The 18,565-nt window shown below is 40.1% G+C and overlaps 2 protein-coding genes across 5 annotated transcripts in view; one reads left to right on the top strand and one right to left on the bottom strand.

The window, feature by feature from the left end:
• Nucleotides 1–18,565, top strand: part of GPSM2 (G protein signaling modulator 2) — a 112,146-nt gene that overhangs the window by 4,139 nt on the left and 89,442 nt on the right. For 2 of the 4 annotated variants that reach the window (XM_055584883.1, XM_055584888.1), the window contains one exon: nucleotides 11,939–12,122. The exons of 1 other annotated variant lie outside the window; for it this stretch is intronic. The gene's annotated coding sequence lies outside the window, so the exon portion shown is untranslated. Of the gene's footprint in view, nucleotides 1–11,938; nucleotides 12,133–18,565 lie in introns of all 4 variants that reach the window. One more of the 4 variants, XM_055584882.1, reaches the window with a different exon arrangement.
• Nucleotides 1–18,565, bottom strand: part of AKNAD1 (AKNA domain containing 1) — a 45,001-nt gene that overhangs the window by 21,723 nt on the left and 4,713 nt on the right. The window contains exons 5-6 of the mRNA XM_055587099.1: nucleotides 11,957–12,090; nucleotides 1,014–1,170 (exon numbers count right to left, since the gene is read on the bottom strand). Coding sequence (XP_055443074.1) covers nucleotides 1,014–1,170; nucleotides 11,957–12,090 — 291 coding nt within the window. The remainder of the gene's footprint in view (nucleotides 1–1,013; nucleotides 1,171–11,956; nucleotides 12,091–18,565) is intronic.

Genomic DNA, 18,565 nt, shown 5'->3' with positions numbered 1-18,565 from the left:
GTTGGACTATAAAGAAACTGAGCGTCGAAGAATTGATGCTTTTGAACTGTGGTGTTGGAGAAGACTCTTGAGAGTCCCTTGGACGGCAAAGAGATCCCAACCAGTCCATTCTAAAGGAAATCAGTCCTGAATATTCATTGGAAGGACTGATGTTGAAGCTGAAACTCCGGTACTTTGGCCACCTGATGTGAAGAACTGACTCATTTGAAAAAACCCTGATGCTGGAAAAAATTGAGGGCAGGAGGAGAAGGGGATGACAGAGAAGGAGATGGTTGGATGGCATCTCCGACATGATGGACGTGAGTTGAGCAAACTCCGGGGGTTGGTGATGGACAAGGAAGCCCTATGTGCTACAGTCCATGGAGTCGCAGAGTCAGACACAACCGAGTAACTGAACTGAACTGAACATACATCCTGTCCTTAACTCTGACTAAAATCTATTTGAGTAACATCCACAATCATTCAGATGTTTCCATTTGTTGGAATTTTAATTTGGTCTGAAATGGTCTGATATTTGAGGTTACAGAAAGAAGGGAGAGACTGTGGTGATCAATTTGAATTCGTGATCTTGCATACATAGACAATCCAAAGGAATTTAACTTGAGAGAAAGAAAACGTAGAAGTGGACTCGTGGAAAATAGTTCTTTCAGTGAGTATGCTATTATGTAGCAGGGAGAGTACAAAGCTATTAAGAAGAAAAATGATTTCTTCCAGGCACACACAATCTACAAAAATGTTATTATTCATCCAGAAGAAATAGTTCTTCAGCAGTTCATCTGTTTAAGCTGCACTGTTACATCCTAAACCAATAAGAAATTTCAAAAACCAACACTTGAAATAGCTTCTAATTTTTAAAATCTGGTTCTACTTTAAATAATGATTCATAGGCCTTTGGAAAGTTAAATTTTCATGAAATGTTAAGATAGAATTCAGCGATTCCATGAATTAGGATTCTATACATACATAAAAACCATTTTTCCTGGCATGAAATTAGCTGTAGGTTGCTGTATTACCTCATTTAAGGGTGGAGAGGATGTGAATGACAAGTCATCCAGGTTGATTGGAGAATTCACAGGAAGAGAGACAGCTGAAGTACGTTTGCTTTTATTAATTTTCTCTTTAAAATCTTTAAGTAGCATCTCCAACTTGAAGATTTCACCTTCTATTTTTCTAGGTAAATATAAACAAACAGGCATCTTATTGGGTATGCAGTCCGTATTGTTACTAGTAACAACAGTTCTTGAATATAGCATTGATTTACATTTTTAAGGTGGTCTGTCTGTAGACAGGAAGGATGATGGACCCTGACAGACATCCTGTTTATAGTTTCACTTAAAAGGCCTGGACTCTTCTTCTCTTTATTTTCTTCCAGTTTTATGGAGATATAATTGACATACAGGACTGGATAAATTTAAGGTGTACAGCATAAAGATTTGACTTTCATTATGAAATAATTATCACAAGTTTAGTGAACATCCATCATCTCATATAGACATAATATTAAATAAAAAATATTTTGTGTGTGTGATGAGAACTCTTAGGACTTACTCTCAACTTCCTTATAACATACGGAACTGTTAATTATATTATGTTGTATATTTCTAATTCTTATTTTGTTATCATTAGCTATGTATTCTTGGGCAAATTATTGAATCTTTCTGTGTCTCAACTATGAGATAATACCCTGCTTATGTGGATCTGATTATTTTGAGGTCCCTTACAGTTAGTTCTAGGAGCTATAATTCTGAGAAAATAATGATTTATATGACTTGAAAAAGAATAACATGAAAAATCTGAGTAATTTAATAAGCTCAATCCATAGATATATGTAGAAATAGGTATATGTGTATATATGTATAGTTTAGGGCTTCCCTGATGGCTCAGATGGTAAAGAATCTGCCTCCAAGGCAGGAGACTCCATGTGTACATACATATATAAGTATATATATTTTGCCCCCAAAGAATTAATTTTCCCCAAATTCATTAAAATTATACAATTTTATCTATTACCCCCCCAAAAAAAGTATCAGTAAATTCCAAAACTTTAAAAATTATATCACAGCTGTCTCACTCACTAAGATCACAAACAATGCAAAGGTGTTCCTTCTTACCACTCCTATTCAACACTGTACTGGAAGTACGACCTAATGCAATAAGACAAGGAAAGGAAATAAAGAGTACACATTGGAAAGGAAGAAATAAAACTGTCCATAGATGACATGATTGGGTAGAAAATTCAAGAGAAGCAACCAAAAAACTTTGAAACTAGTAAGCAATTATAGCGAAGTTGCAGGGTGTAAGGTTAATATATGAAAGTCAATCACTTGCCTAAATATCTTTGATGAACAAGTGGAATTTGAAATTAAAAACAGTATCATTTGCATTTAGATCCAAAAAATTAAATGTGGATTGGCCAGAAAGTTCATTTGGATTTTTCATTTTATCATACAGAAAAACCTGAAGGAACTTTTTGTCCAACTCAAAACTTAGGTATGCTATGCTAAGTCACTTCAGCCGACTCTGTGTGACCCCATAAACTTAGGTATAAATCTAACAAAATGTGCACAAGATCATTATGGAGAAAACTACAATACTCTGGGTGAGATCACAAAAGCAAATAAATGGAGAGATGTTACACATCCATGGATTGAAAGAGTTGCTAGTATCAAGATGTCTGTTCTTCCTGACTTGATCTTAACCAATCCTAGTAAAAAAAAAATTCTGGCAACTTCTTTTGTGGCTATTGACAAACTTATCTAAAGTTTATATGTAGAGACGAAAGACCTGGACCAGTCAATACAATACTGAAAGATAAGAACAAAGTTGGAGGACAGACAGGACTCAACCACAAGACTTACTCTAAAGCTATAGAAATAAGGCAATGTAGTATTGATGAAGCGCAAGACTAACAGATCAGCGGAACAGAAAGCCCATAAATAGACCCACATATAATTAGTCAGCTGATATTTGGCAAAGGAGTAAAGTCAATAGAATTGAGCAAAGATAATCTTTTCAACAAACGGTGCTGGAACAATTGGACATTCATTACAAAAAAAATCAATCTAGATACAGACCTTATACTCTTCACAAAAATCAACTCGGAATGGATCATAGGCCAGGAATAAAGGATCATGTTTAGGTATCGAATGAGTTGTTTTGTTTTTTTTTTTAATGTTCCAGAAGAGTTACCTAAAGTCTTCTTTGTTGAACTTACCCATAATCCCACTTGGATTAGGTGTCTTTGGGAGATTTTTTGTTTCTAGAAACAAACTAGATCTTTTTTAGTTTCCTCTTGTTTTTAGTCTTTTGGGATTTCCTACCTCTTTTTGAGTAGATTTTAATAATTTATATTTTCCCAGAGACTTGTCTATTTCATCCAGATTTTAAAATGTTTGATAGGAAGTTGTTCAATCCCAGTCAATCTAAAATTTTTCTTCTGGTATTTTTCCTTTCTCATTCTTAATGTTATTTATGCTTTCCACTCAAACTTTCCATTGGCTATTTTATAGATTTTTTCAAAGAAACTATTTTATTTTATTGATCAAATTATTGTAAATTGTATTTATTGCTTCTTTTTAGGAATCTCTTCCTTTTGGAAGTTTATTTTATTGTTCTTTTTCTGCTTTCCTGGTTTGACTACTTAGTTTATTGATTTTGAACTTCACCCCCCCTCATATTAATTACATTTTAAAACAATATTTTCTTCAAAGTATTGTGGTTTTTTAGCTACAATACATTGGTTTTCATATGTGCTTTTCTCATTTATTATTGACTTGTAGATTAGTGTGTGTGTGTATGGCACAAAGTGAAGAGGAACTAAAAAGCCTCTTGATGAAAGTGAAAGAGGAGAGTGAAAAAGTTGGCTTAAAGCTCAACATTCAGAAAACTAAAATCATGGCATCCAGTCCCATCACTTCATGGGAAATAGATGGGGAAACAGTGGAAACAGTGTCAGACTTTATTTTTTTGGGCTCCAAAATCACTGCAGATGGTGACTGCAGCCATGAAATTAAAAGACGCTTACTCCTTGGAAGGAAAGTTATGACCAACCTAGATAGCATATTCAAAAGCAGAGACATTACTTTGCCAACAAAGATCTGTCTAGTCAAGGCTATGGTTTTTCCAGTGGTCATGTATGGATGTGAGAGCTGGGCTATAAAGAAAGCTGAGTGCCAAAGAATTGATGCTTTTGAACTGTGGTGTTGGAGAAGACTCTTGAGAGTCCCTTGGACTGCAAGGAGATCCAACCAGTCCATTCTAAAGGAGATCAGCCCTGGGATTTCTTTGGAAGGAATGATGCTAAAGCTGAAACTCCAGTACTTTGGCCACCTCATGCGAAGAGTTGACTCATTGGAAAAGACTCTGATGCTGGGAGGGATTGGGGGCAGGAGGAGAAGGGGACGACAGAGGATGAGATGGCTGGATGGCATCACTGACTTGATGGACGTGAGTCTGAGTGAACTCCGGGAGTTGGTGATGGACAGGGAGGCCTGGGGTGCTGCGATTCATGGGGTTGCAAAGAGTCGGACACGACTGAGCAAGTGAACTGAACTGTAGATTAGTCCTAGTATCAATTTTTATTTAATGCAATAATTATTTAGATGTGTTAATATTTTCCCAGTTAGTACTTTTTTTAGAGAAGTTTTAGCTTCTCAGCAAAAGTGAGAGGAAGATACAGAGATTTCCCATATATTCTCTGCCTCTACACATGCAGAGCCTTCACCATTACTGACATCCACTCAAGGTGGTACATGTGCTATAACTGATGAACCTACATTGACACATCATAATCACCCTATAGTTTTACATTGGGATTCACTCTTGGTGTTGTATATTCTATATGTTTGAACAAATGTATAATATGTATCCATCTTTATGATATCATGTAGAGTGTTTTCACTGCCCTGAAAATCCTTTGTACTCCACTTATTCAAACTTCCACTGATCCCCACCACCAGCAACCACTGATATTTTTATTGTTGCCATAGTCTTGCCTTTTCCAGAATTTCACATAATTGGAAGCATGCAATATATAGCCTTTTCAGATCAACTTTTTTCTCAGTATTAAGCATTTAGGTTTTCTCCATGTCTTTGCTAACTTGATAGCTCATTTCCTTTTAGCACAAATGATGTCCCATTGTGTCAGAATATACCATAGTTATTAGTATGGTCCATCTATTGAAGGACATCTTGGTTGCTTCCAAGTTTTGACAATTCTGAATACAGCTGCTTGAAACATTTGTGTGCATGTTTTTGGACATAAGTTTTTATCTCCTTTGTGTAAGTACCAAGGAGTGTGATTGCTAGATCATATGGTAAGAGTATGTTTAGTTTTGAAAGAAACCACCAAATTGTCTTCCAACGTGGCTACAGCGTTTTGCGTTCCCACCAGCAGTAAAGGAGAGTTCCTCCTGGACGCCATGCTCACCAGCATTTGGTGCTTCTAGCGTTCCAGATTCGGGGCTGCTCTAACAGCGTGTGTACTTATATCTCATTGTTTTAATTTGCATTTCCCTGATGACATACAATACGGAACATCTTTTCATATGTGTTTTTGCCATCTTTTACATATCCTTATTTCCCTTTTTCGTATTTTTTTCAGTGAGGTGTTAAGATCTTTAGCACTTTTTTATTGGGTTGTTTGTTTTCTTATTGTTGTAAGAGTTCTTTGTGGGTTTTGGATGGCTATCCTTTATCAGAAGTGGCTTTTGCCAATATTTTCTCCCAGTCACTGTCTTGTCTTCTCATTCCTTTTACATAGTCTTTCACAGAGCACACCTTTTAAATTTTAATGAAGTCTAGCTTATCAATTATTTATTGTATAAGTGGTGCCTTTGATGTTGTATCTCAAAAATAATCACCATAACAAAGGTCACCCGGGTAGTCTCCTGTGTTATCTTTTAGGGGTTTTATGGTTTTGCCTCCCCCAAAGGCCCCAAATCCAAGTGGGATTATATGAGAGTTCAACAAAGATGTTAAGTAATGCTTCTAGAACACAAAAAGAAAAGGGAAAATATCCCAACTCATTCTATAGATAAACATTAGGGTATTTATTAATATATTTCATTATATTAATAGATTAAAGGAGATTAAGTAGATTTCTAAATCCCATGGATTAAACTTTTTCCTAAATTAAAAAAAAAAAATCTCATTTTAGTAATCCACGAAAAGAAGGAAACTTTCTTGATAAAGCTTATCTACTTGAACCTACAGCAATCCTCATACCCAGTAACATTTGGAAGAATTCCCAGTACCATTAGGAATATGAGAAGAATGATTGCTTTCACTAGTATTGTGATTATTCAGTACTGTTTTGGAAAAAATAGCAAATGAAGTAAAGAAATGTGATATAGAAAAGTAGGAGAGAAGTAAAGATATATAAATATTTAAGGAGAAAAGGGAAGATGAGGGGACCTATCATTTGCTGATGCTACGATTGTCATACCTAAAAACTAAGACAATCAACTGAAAATCAGTGAAATATTAAGAGCAGAATTGCATCAGGTAGCCCCACATAAGTTAAATTTACAATTTTCTTTATTTCCTGTATATGAATTACGGAAAACATCTATTAACAACACAGAGAAAAGTCTAAAATAGCTAAGAACAAATTTAACAAAACGTGTATAAAATCTACATGAAAAAAACTTGCTGGAGATGTTTTCATGGGAATAGGATGAGAATACTCATTGCAAAGATTTTAACTTTTCCTGAACTAATCTATAAGTTCAGTGAAATCCTAAACAAAATTCAAATGGAATTTTATTAAAGAAAATTGGTTCTTAAAACTATATTTCTCAATAAAAGTGACTATCAATGAAAAAATAAATTTGAGCTGATTATGAAGTTAATTAGTAAGAAGAATGAATAAGAATACCTAAAGAAAGTTTAAAAAAGGAGAAACATTAAAAAATATACTTAACCTATAGTAATTTAGAACTATGTGGTTAATGCAGAAACAGAAACATAGATCAGTGGGGAGAATAAAACCAATCCCAAAATTGGGCTTCCCAGGTGGCACTAGTGGTAAAGAAAAAAACCCACCTGCCAATGCAGGAGACATAAGAGACATGGGATCGATCCCTGGGTTGGGAAGATCCCCTGAAGGAGGGCATCCCAACCCACTCCAGTATTCTTGCCTGGAGAATCCCAAGGACAGAGGGGCCTGGTGGGCTACAGTCCATAGAGTCACAAAGAGTCAGACGATACCGAAATGACCTAGCATACTGCATGCGTATGTGTATTAATACACATGGGGGTTTTGTATATGATTAAAGTGGCTTTACACTGGTAAGAAAAGGCTGCCCTGTTCAGTGAGTATTGGGACAAAGATCTAAGCATGGAAAGCCAGACTGATAAATAAAATATAGGAAAATATGCTCTAGTCTGGCAGGAAGAAGAAAATTCAGCAGGCAGCAAGGGACACTAAAGATTTAAAGGAAGTGAAATGATGGAAGAAACTCTCAAGGTAGCAGGAAGAGATGGGCTCAAGATTCAAGACTGTAGAGGTTGGAAGGTGCTTGAAGAAAGAGGAGGTGACAACATGCAGATCCAGAGGTAGAGAAAAGACATTTTTTGAAGGAATTTGTGATCTTTTCTGTAAAATAGAAGACAAGAGTATATGCAGATAGTATCAGAGACAAATAATTGATGGAGATAGAACCTCATTTCTTGACTCCTTGCTTTCTGGTTCTAGTGTGTGAGAGAATCAAATATCTATCAGACTACATTCTGACAAACAAGATGGATGAAATCCAAGTATTTTTGAATGTTAACTTTCAAAGGCAGCAATAAGAAGGTGTTAAGCTGGCTTAAAGCTCAACATTCAGAAAACTAAGATGATGGCATCCAGTCCCACCACTTCATGGCAAATAGATGGGGAAATAGTGGAAACAGTGGCTGACTTTATTTTGGGGGGCTCAAAAATTACTGCAGATGGTGACTGCAGCCATGAAATTAAAGATGCTTACTCCTTGGAAGGAAAGTTATGCCCAACCTAGACAAAATAATAAAAAGCAGAGAAATTACTTTGCCAACAAAGGTCTGTCTAGTCCAGTTCAGTTGCTCAGTCATGTCCAACTCTTTGTGACCCCATGAACCACAGCACGCCAGGCCTCCCTGTCCATCACCAACTCCTGGAGTCCACTCAAACCCATGTCCATCAAGTCGGTGATGCCATCCAACCATCTCATCCTCTGTCATCCCCTTCTCCTCCTGCCCTCAATCTTTCCCAGCATCAGGGTCTTTTCAAATGAGTCAGCTCTTCGCATCAGGTAGCCAAAGTATTGGAGTTTCAGCTTCAACATCAGTCCTTTCAATGAACACCCAGGACTGATCTCCTTTAGGATGGACTGGTTGGATCTCCTTGCAGCCCGAGGGACTCGAAAGAGTCTTCTTCAACACCACAGTTCAAAAGCATCAATTCTTTGGCACTCAGCTTTCTTTGTAGTCCAACTTTCACATCCATACATGACCACTGGAAAAACCATAACCTTGACTAGACGGACCTTTGTTGGCAAAGTAATGTCTCCGCTTTTTAATATGCTGTCTAGGTTGGTCATAACTTCCCTTCCAAGGAGTAAGCATCTTTTAATTTCATGGCTGAAGTCACCATCTGCAGTGATTTTGGAGCCCAGAAAAATAAAGCCTGACACTGTTTCCACTGTTTCCCCATCTATTTCCCATGAAGTGATGAGACTGGATGCCATGATTTTAGTTTTCTGAATGTTGAGCTTTAAGCCAACTTTTTCACTCTCTTCTTTCACTTTCATCAAGAGGTTCTTTAGTTCCTCTTCACTTTCTACCATAAGGGTGGTGTCATCTGCATATCTGAGGTTACTAATATTTCTCCCGGCAATCTTGATTCCAGCTTGTGCTTCCTCCAGTCCAGTGTTTCTCATGATGTACTCTGCATATAAGTTAAATAAGCAGGGTGACAATATACAGCCTTGATGTACTCCTTTTCCTATTTGGAACCTGTCTGTTCCATGTCCAGTTCTAACTGTTGATTCCTGACCTGCATACAGGTTTCTCAAGAGGCAGGTCAGGTGGTCTGATATTCCCATCTCTTTCAGAATTTGCCACAGTTTCTTGTGATCCACACTGTCAAAGGCTTTGGCATAGTCAATAAAGCAGAAATAGATGTTTTTCTGGAACTCTCTTGCTTTTTCCATGATCCAGTGGATGTTAGCAATTTGATCTCTGGTTCCTCTGCCTTTTCTGAATCCAGCTTGAACATCTGGAAGTTCATGGTTCACGTATTGCTGAAGCCTAGCTTGGAGAATTTTGTGCATTACTTTACTAGCGTGTGAGATGAGTGCAATTATGTGGTAGTTTGAGCGTTCTTTGGCATTGCCTTTCTTTGGGATTGGAATGAAAACTGACCTTTTCCAGTCCTGTGGCCACTGCTGAGTTTCCCAAATTTGCTGGCATATTGAGTGCAGCACTTTCACAGCATCATCTTTCAGGATTTGAAATAGCTCAACTGGTATTCTATCACCTCCACTAGCTTTGTTTGTAGTGATGCTTCCTAAGGCCCACTTAACTTCACATTCCAGGATGTCTGGCTCTAGGTGAGTGATCACACCATCATAATTATCTAGGTCGTGAAGATCTTTTTTGTATAGTTCTTCTGTGTAATCTTGCCACCTCTTCTTAATATCTTCTGCTTCTGTTAGGTCCATACCAGTTCTGTCCTTTATTGTGCCCATCTTTGCATGAAATGCTCCCTTGGTATCTCTAATTTTCTTGAAGAGATCTCTAGTCTCTCCCATTCTATTGTTTTCCTCTATTTCTTTGCATTGATTGCTGAGGAAGGCTTTCTTATCTCTCCTTGCTATTCTTTGGAACTCTGCATTCAAATGGGTATATCTTTCCTTTTCTCCTTTGCTTTTCACTTTCCTTCTTTTCACAGCTATTTGTAAGGCCTCCTCAGACAGCCATTTTGCTTTTTTGCATTTCTTTTTCTTGGGGATGGTCTTGATTCCTGTTTCCTGTAGAATGTCACAAACCTGTCTAGTCAAGGCTATGGTTTTTCCAGTGGTCATGTATGGATGTGAAAGTTGGACTACAAAGAAAGCTGAGCACTGAAGAATTGATGCTTTTGAACTGTGGTGTTGGAGAAGACTCTTGAGAGTCCCTTGGGCTGCAAGGAGATCCAACCAATCCATCCTAAAGGAGATCAGTCCTAGGTGTTCATTGGAAGGACTGATGTTGAAGCTGAAACTCCAATACTTTGGCCACCTGATGTGAAGAGCTGACTCATTTGAAAAGACCCTGATGCTGGGAAAGATTGAGGGCAGGAGGAGAAGGGGACGACAGAGGATGAGATGGTTGAATGGCATCACCGACTCGATGGACATGGGTTTGGGTAGACTCCGGGAGTTGGTGATGGACAGGGAGGCCTGGCGTGCTGTGGTTCATGGGGTCACAAAGAGTTGGACATGACTGAGCAACTGAATTGAACTGAATAAGCACACAATAGCTGACTTAAGCAGCTTGTCCATTAATCTGCAGAATTCTTTTGCTTACCGAAAGCCATTGACAGTGGCCTTTGTAGCCATCATTTAGAAGGTTCTCAACATGGCAAGGCCTCGAGGGTTGGACTGGGTTCTGCTTTTTGCCCATTTGAGAACAAGAGAAGCTGACCATGCTTGGCTTGCTCTGAGGGGAGTTTTGGGAGAGGCCAAGCCTTTTTCTTGCCCCAGTGTTGAAAGCTTTTCCTGTATATGGGATATAACTGCAGTTGAAACATTTTTGATTTATACCAAGGCCAGGCACAGTGTGGGTGTAACTAGGATATAAATAAGGCCTTGCATAGTTTTGGTTTTAATGTGCACAGAGGCCTGTCTTTAAAATGACTGCCAAAACAAGTGGGGTTTCTTGGAAAATAAATATCCTCACTCTATTAGTTTTTAAACAAATAGTGAAAGCATGTGGAGATCTTTTTTTCCAAGAGAAAAAAAGCCTTTGGGGGGAAAAAATCAATATTAAAACCACATCTTTGCTGTCTAATTACTCAGTATTGAAATAGCCATAGACAGAGATGTCATTCATTTTGAAGAAGTAAGATTGTACTTTGGAAAAACTACCTCAGGACAGTAGTGCCAAAATATAAGCCATTAAAATATTTTGGCATCAAAAATGAATTCGTGTTAAAATACTATGAATAGAAAGAGCTGAATTTACAAATATGAAGCCTACTAAATGAGTTCTTTAGATTCACACCAGGAAATTACATGGAACCAACCCCAGCCTTGAGTCCTAGGATATATCTTTTAAAATTATTCGGGTTGGAGAGAGCAGAGCATGGGGCCATCAAAATGGCCAGTTGGAATCCTCAGTATGCTTGTGCGCTCAAGTTTCTAATGTGAATTAATTCAGGAATCATTTGACTTCAGGTTTTAACATTTTGCCTTTATCAGGATTTGTGGGTCCCTCACCCCAACATTAATCAACCTAACAGTGATTCTTTCCTGCCTGCTATCCCTTGGGTATTGTCTGTGGACAGGGAAAAAGAGGGACAGAAAAGAGTTAGGCAGGGGAAATAAAGGCAGGAATGAGGTAAAGGAGAGGGCAGGGCGGGGGGAACCTGGGGAGGAGAGGGTCCTCTGGGCTTAGCAGATGAGCATTTCTGCTGTTTTCTTGTGCTCTTCCAGGTCTCGGGACCAATTATCATGACATCCAGCACAATGCAAGGCAGTGGCAGTGTCTCCTCCAGGGGACAACTGTTCATTTGGGACACTCCTTCTGGGTCGGTACCCCCCACAGGACCGTACACAGAGCAGGAATTTCATACTGCTTGCTGCATGGGGTGACACCAGTTCAACAGTGACACTGTTTTTGCTGACCCGAGACCAGTAGGTCTCCAAGCGCTAGGCCAGCAGCCCCTGCAGAATCCCTCTGGAAGGAGCTCACCTCTGACACTTCCACCCCACAGAGGTGAAGCCTGCCCTACCTTTCTGGATCAAAGTCCTTGACAGCTGGGGATTCGTGCTTGTGGACTTGCTCCTCCAATGTCAAGTGCTTCTCCTTGCTGGCCAGAAACTCCTGCTCCAGCAGTTTGAGGCGTCCCTGCAATTTCTCCAGGACCTGTAGCAGTGACACGCTGGAATCATTCACGTGTAAGCCCATGTGTGTAGTAGTAGTTTTTTCTGCAAACACAATGAGGGTGTACCCTACAGCAGTGTTAAAATTAAGCCGCCATCCTTCTCCTGGCAATGGTTGTGTTCAGAGTCTGACATCTAAAATACAGACAACCCAAGAGCCATCTTAACATTTGCAACACCCCCACAGCACAGAGCTGAGACTTACGGTGACTTCTGATTTCTTTCCTAGCACCCACTCAGAGGCCTTTGAATTTTGTTAATGGGACGTTAATAATCCCACATATTTGCAGAATAATTTTTAGCTTGTAGAGCACTTTTCCATTCATTATCTTATTTAATCCACTATCGGTGTTGTAAATGTCACAAAGTAGGTTTATTATCCCAGTTTTATAGAGTAGGAAATTGAAGCTCTAGAAAGTATGTCAGAAGCCACATAGAACTTAGAAACCATAAATGCTTGAGAAGGGTGGAGAAAAGGAAACCTTCTTGGTGGGAATGCAGACTGACACCGCCACCATGCAGACTAGTATGGCCGTTCATTGGAAAACTAAAGCTAGAGCTACCGTGTGACCCAGCAACCCCATTACTGGGCACAAATCCTGAGAAAACCACAATTCAAAAAGACACGCACACTCCAAAGTTCACTGCAGCACTGTTTACAATAGCCAGGTCGTGTCCATCAACCAGTGAATAGATAAAGAAGATATGATGCGTATTAACAATAGAATACTACTCAACCGTAAAAAGGAATACATTGGGTCATTTGCAGAGATGTGGATGGACCTAGAATCTGTCATACAGAATGAAGTAAGTCAGAAATATTGATGCGTGTATGTGGAATCTAGAAAAATGGTGCAGACGAACCTAATTGCAGGGCAGGAATAAAGACGCAGAAGTAGAGAATGAAGATGTGGATACGGCAGAGGGATGAATTGGGAGATTGGGATTGACATGTGAACTGCTGTGTGTAAAACAGATCGCTCCTGGGAACCTACTCTATATCACAGGGAGCTCAGCTCAGTGTTTTGTGATGAGCTAGTTGGATGCGATGTGGTGGGGAAGTGGGAGGAAGGTCGAAGAGGGAGGTTCAGTTCATCCAGTTACACAGTCACGTCCAACTCGGTGACCCCACAGACTGCAGCATGCCAGGCCTCCCTGTCCATCACCAACTCCAGGAGTTCACTCAGACTCATGTCCATTGGCTCGGTGATGCCATCCAACCATCTCATCCTCTGTTGTCCCCTTCTTCTCCCACCTTCAATCTTTCCCAGCATCAGGGTCTTTTCAATTGAGTCAGTTCTTCACATCAGGTGGCCAAAGTATTGGAGTTTCAGCCTCAACATCAGTCCTTCCAGTGAATATTCAGGACTAATTTCCCTTAGGATGGACTGGTTCAAAAGCATCAATTCTTCAGTGCTCAGCCTTCTTTATAATCCAACTCTCACATCCATACATGACTACTGGAAAAACCAAAGCCTTGACTAGACGGACCTTTGTTGGCAAAGTAATGTCTCCACTTTTTAATATGCTGTCTAGGTTGGTCATAACTTTCCTTCCAAGAAGTAAGTGTCTTTTAATTTCATTGCTGCAAAGCCATCTGCAGTGATTTTGGAGCCCCCCAAAATAAAGTCAGCCACTGTTTCCACTGTTTCCCCATCTATCTGCCATGAAATGATGGGACCAGATGCCATGATCTTAGTTTTCTGAATGTTGAGCTTTAAGCCAACTTTTTCACTCTCCTCTTTCACTTTCATCAAGAGCCTCTTTAGTTCCTTGCTTTCTGCCATAAGAGTGGTATCATCTACGTATCTGAGGTTATTGATATTTCTCCTGGCAATCTTGATTCCAGCTTGTAGTTCTTCCAGTCCAGCGTTTCTCATGATGTACTCTGCATAGAAGTTAAATAAGCAGGATGACAATATACAGCCTTGACGTACTCCTCTTCCTATTTGGAACCAGTCTGTTGTTCCATGTCCAGTCCTAACTGTTGCTTCCTGACCTGCATACAGATTTCTCAAGAGGCAGATCAGGTGGTCTGGTATTCCCATCTCTTTCAGAATTTTCCACAATTTATTGTGATCCACACAGTCAAAGGCTTTGGCATAGTCAATAAATAAGAAATAGATATTTTTCTGGAACTCTCTTGCTTTTTCAGTGATCCGACAGATGTTGGCAATTTGATTTCTTGTCCCTCTGCCTTTTCTAAAACCAGCTTGAACTTCTGGAAGTTCATGGTTCATGTACTGTTGAAGCCTGGCTTGGAGAATTTTGAGCATTACTTTACTAGCATGTGAGATGAGTGCAAAAGTGCAGTAGTTTGAGCATTCTTTGGCATTTCCTATTTTGGGGATTGGAATGAAAACTGACCTTTTCCAGTCCTGTGGCCACTGCTGAGTTTTCCAAATTTGCTGGCATACTGAGTGCAGCACTTTCACAGCATCATTTTTAAGGATTTGAAATAGCTCAACTGGGATTCCATCACCTCCACTAGCTTTGTTTGTAATGATGCTTCCTAATTGACTTCACATTCAAGGATGTCTGGCTCTAGGTGAGTGATCATACCACCATGATTATCTGGGTCGTGAAGATCTTTTTTGTACAGTTCTTCTGTGTATTCTTGCAACCTCTTCTTAATATCTTCTGGCTTCTGCTAGGTCCATACAATTTCTGTCCTTTATTAAGCCCATTTTTGCATGAAATGCTCCCTTGGTATCTCTAATTTTCTTGAAGAGATCTCTAGTCTTTCCCATTCTATTGTTTTCCTCTATTTCTTTGCACTGATCACTGAGGAAGGCTTTCTTATCTCTCCTTGCTATTCTTTGGAACTCTGCATTCAAATGGGTATCTTTCTCTTTCTTCTTTGCTTTTCACTTCTCCTCTTTTCTCAGCTATTTGTAAGGCCTCCTCAGACAGCCATTTTGCTTTTTGCATTTCTTTTTCTTGGGGATGATCTTGATCCCTGTCTCCTGTACAGTGTCACAAACTTCTGTCTATAGTTCATCAGGCACTCTGTCTATCAGATCTAGTCCCTTAAATCTATTTCTCACTCCCACTGTATAATCGTAAGGGATTTGATTTAGGTCATACATGAATGGTCTAGTGGTTTTTCCCACTTTCTTCAATTTAAGTCTGAATTTAGCAACAAGGAGTTCATGAGCTGAGCCAGTCAGCTTCTGGTCTTATTTTTGCTGACTGTGTACAGCTTCTCCATCTTTGGCTGCAAAGAGTATAATCAATCTGATTTTGGTGTTGACCATCTGGTGATGTCCATGTGTAGAGTCTTCTCTTGTGTTGTTGAAGGAGGGTTTTTGCTATGATCAGTGCGTTCTCTTGGCAAAACTCTATTAGCCTTTGCCCTGCTTCATTCTGTACTCCAAGGCCAAATTTTCCTGTTACTCCAGGTGTTTCTTGACTTCCTACTTTTGTATTCCAGACCCCTTTAATGAAAAGGACATCTTTTTTGAGTATTAGTTCTAGAAGGTCTTGTAGGTCTTCATAGGACTGTTCAGCTTCTTCAGCATTACTGGTCGGAGCATAGACTTGGATTACTGTTATATTGAATGGTTTGCCTTGGAAGCGAATAGAGATCATTCTGTCCTTTTTGAGATTGCATCCAAGAACTGCCTTTCAGACTCTTTTGTTGACCATGATGGTTACTCCATTTCTTCTAAGGGATTCTTGCCCACAGTAGTAGATATAATGGTCATCTGAGTTAAATTCACCCATTCCACTCTATTTTAGTTCACTGATTCCTAGAATGTTGACGTTCATTCTTGCCATCTCCTGTTTGACCACTTCAAGAGGGAGGAGATATGTGTATACATATAGCTGATTCACTTCGTTGCACTCCAGAAACTAACACAACTTTGTAAAGCAATAATAATAAAAAATAAATAATCCAGTAAAAAAAAAAATTGAAGTTAAAGGACCTGGGATTGAATGGCTTGGAGGATGTGATGGAGCAGGAATATCAGAAAATTTAGCCAGAAGCTTTGAGTAAGTCCTCCAGATGTAGCTCATGCAGATGAGTATTTAAACTCTGCAGGTCAGGGTCTTGATGTACAGAGACTACAGCTGTGCAGCCCCAGTCGCTAAGCATTCCCTGAGCACTGCCCATGTTTAGTCCTGTGCCCAGAGTGTGAGAGACACAAAAGTTGTATCAGGCACAGTCTCTTGTCTCAGAGATTTTATTTCCATTGGGAATAGAGACTGTGGAATAGAATACTTTGCCATGGCTCAATGGAAGACATGAGACTTAACTCAGCTTAAAGGATGCTCAAGAGGGCTTGGACCAGGCAGTATCAGTGAAAATGGAGAGGAAAGGATAAATGGAGAGATATTACCAAAGGCAAGAATGCTGCATTGTGGGGTTAGAGAATCAGATACACCAGAGTTCAAGTTCAGATTGTTACCTACTAATTGTATGATTTCAGTCACCTTGAACTCTAAGCTTCAATTTTTGCATTTGAGAGCATAATAGCCCTCACCTCATATTGTGAAAATTAAATGAGATACTGCTTAGCACCAGGAGCATGGTACACACTCAATAAATGGTAACTATCATCTTCATTGAAGATGTCAATGTTGGACAAGGTACAATGTTCAGTGAGAGCAGGAGATCCAAAGGAAAATCAGGACCAGCATGTGGCCCTGGAGATGAGAAGTGAGGGCTAGTCATTGGGAATTGGCAGCATGGAAATGGGGGTTAAAGCCATGAGAAGGAATGAGGTGTTCAAAGGAAAGAGAAGAGTGAAGAAAGCAATTATGAATTATAATTTGGAATCTCAGAATTTTAATTGTGTTCTACCCTCAGAAGAAGTTAGGACATAGTTTTCTTACCATAAATGTACTTCATTTAACTCACTTGACTCTGAGATGGGCAGGTATGTGAAAGGTTTAAGTTTGTGTAGTCAACACATAGAACCAGGATGTCTGCTCCAAAATCCAGATGCTTTCTACATATGCTGCTCTTGCTGAGAAGGTTAGTTTTAGCCCTGTCTGGCCTTCCTTCACTGAACCAAATGGGCCTGGAACTCTCAGGCCAACACTGTCAGAGATCATCTCTCCTCTTCTCTGGGTCCCAAAACGAATCCCCACATTCCCTCTAACATAGGATGAAACTTCCTGAACCAAGGCCTCAGAAGGCTAATGCCTCGAACCACTCTCCTCTGCTTTGCTTGGCCCTTTAAAAATTTATGTTCTCCCGGTTTCTGAAAGCCTGGGTTCTAGGAGGGCTTCCCTGATAGCTCAGTTGGTAAAGAATCTGCCTGCAATGCAGGAGACCCTGGTTCAATTCCTGGGTTGGGAAGATCCGCTGGAGAAGGGATAGGCTACCCACTCCAGTATTCTTGGGGTTCCCTGGTGGCTCCGCTGGTAAAGAATCTGCCTGCAATGTGGGAGACCTGGGTTCGATCCCTGGGTTGGGAAGATTCCCTGGAGAAGGGAAAGGCTACTCACTCCAGTATTTGGCCTGGAGAATTTAGGACTATTCAGTCCATGGCGTCACAAAGAGTTGGACACGACTGAGCGACTTTTCACTCACTCACTTTACTCGTCTATCATTCACTCCTTAACTCCTGCTATCTGGCTTCGGTAGATCCACCTCTTCATTGAAATCAGGGCTGCCAGGGTCCCTCATGATCTCTCAGTAGCCAAATCCAATGCACATCTTGCTTTCCTTCCTTCTTTGAAGACTGGATGGTGTGGCCCACTGCCCCCTTCTCAGAACCCTCTTTTCTCTTGGCTTTTGTAGCTCTGCCCCTTCCAGGTCTGTCTTGACCATTCCAGTTTCTCCTTATCGATCTCTTACCTGCCCCTGGTTGCTGTTTCCCATGACTCTACCTTGAATTTCTTCACTGCTTACTCCACTTGTTTGCCTGAGCAATCTCTACACTGCACAGCTTCAACCTACAGCTATACCCTAATTTATGTGTCTGACCCAAACACATCCTCTGAAGTTCAGATCCATGGCTCTAATTGCCTACTGGACCCCTCCAATTGGATGCCCTACAGGTGGCTCATAATGTTCCAACTGAACTTGACATCTGGCTTCCTGCCTGCCTCCCACACCCATTCTGAACTGGATCCTCCACTTTTATTCATAACCTTGGTTAGCCAAGCTAGAAATCTGGCATGCATCCAGGCCTCCTCCCTCCCTTTATTTACCCTGTTCAGTCTGCCACCGCTTCCTTAAACTCTTAGATTTGTCCCCCTCTTCATCCTTATTGCCAGCCTTGGTTTAGGACTTCATAATTTGTTACCTGGATTATAATTTTCTAGCCTATTTCCTACTGTCTTGCCCCTGTGGTGGCTGCTGTTTCTCAGCTTTAAACCCTCCAGTGTTGCCCCATCATGCCACCTCAAGATGAAATTAATCTAAGCTCCTTAGCACAGCATAATGGCTTTTCATGGTACAGTTCTTATCTAAGGACCTTTCTCCAGTCTCCTCCCTTCCCTGT

This window comes from Bubalus kerabau, chromosome 6 (genome assembly GCF_029407905.1).
Source record: "Bubalus kerabau isolate K-KA32 ecotype Philippines breed swamp buffalo chromosome 6, PCC_UOA_SB_1v2, whole genome shotgun sequence".
Lineage (NCBI taxonomy): Eukaryota > Metazoa > Chordata > Mammalia > Artiodactyla > Bovidae > Bubalus > Bubalus kerabau.
This window is presented reverse-complemented; position numbering and strand designations above follow the sequence as displayed.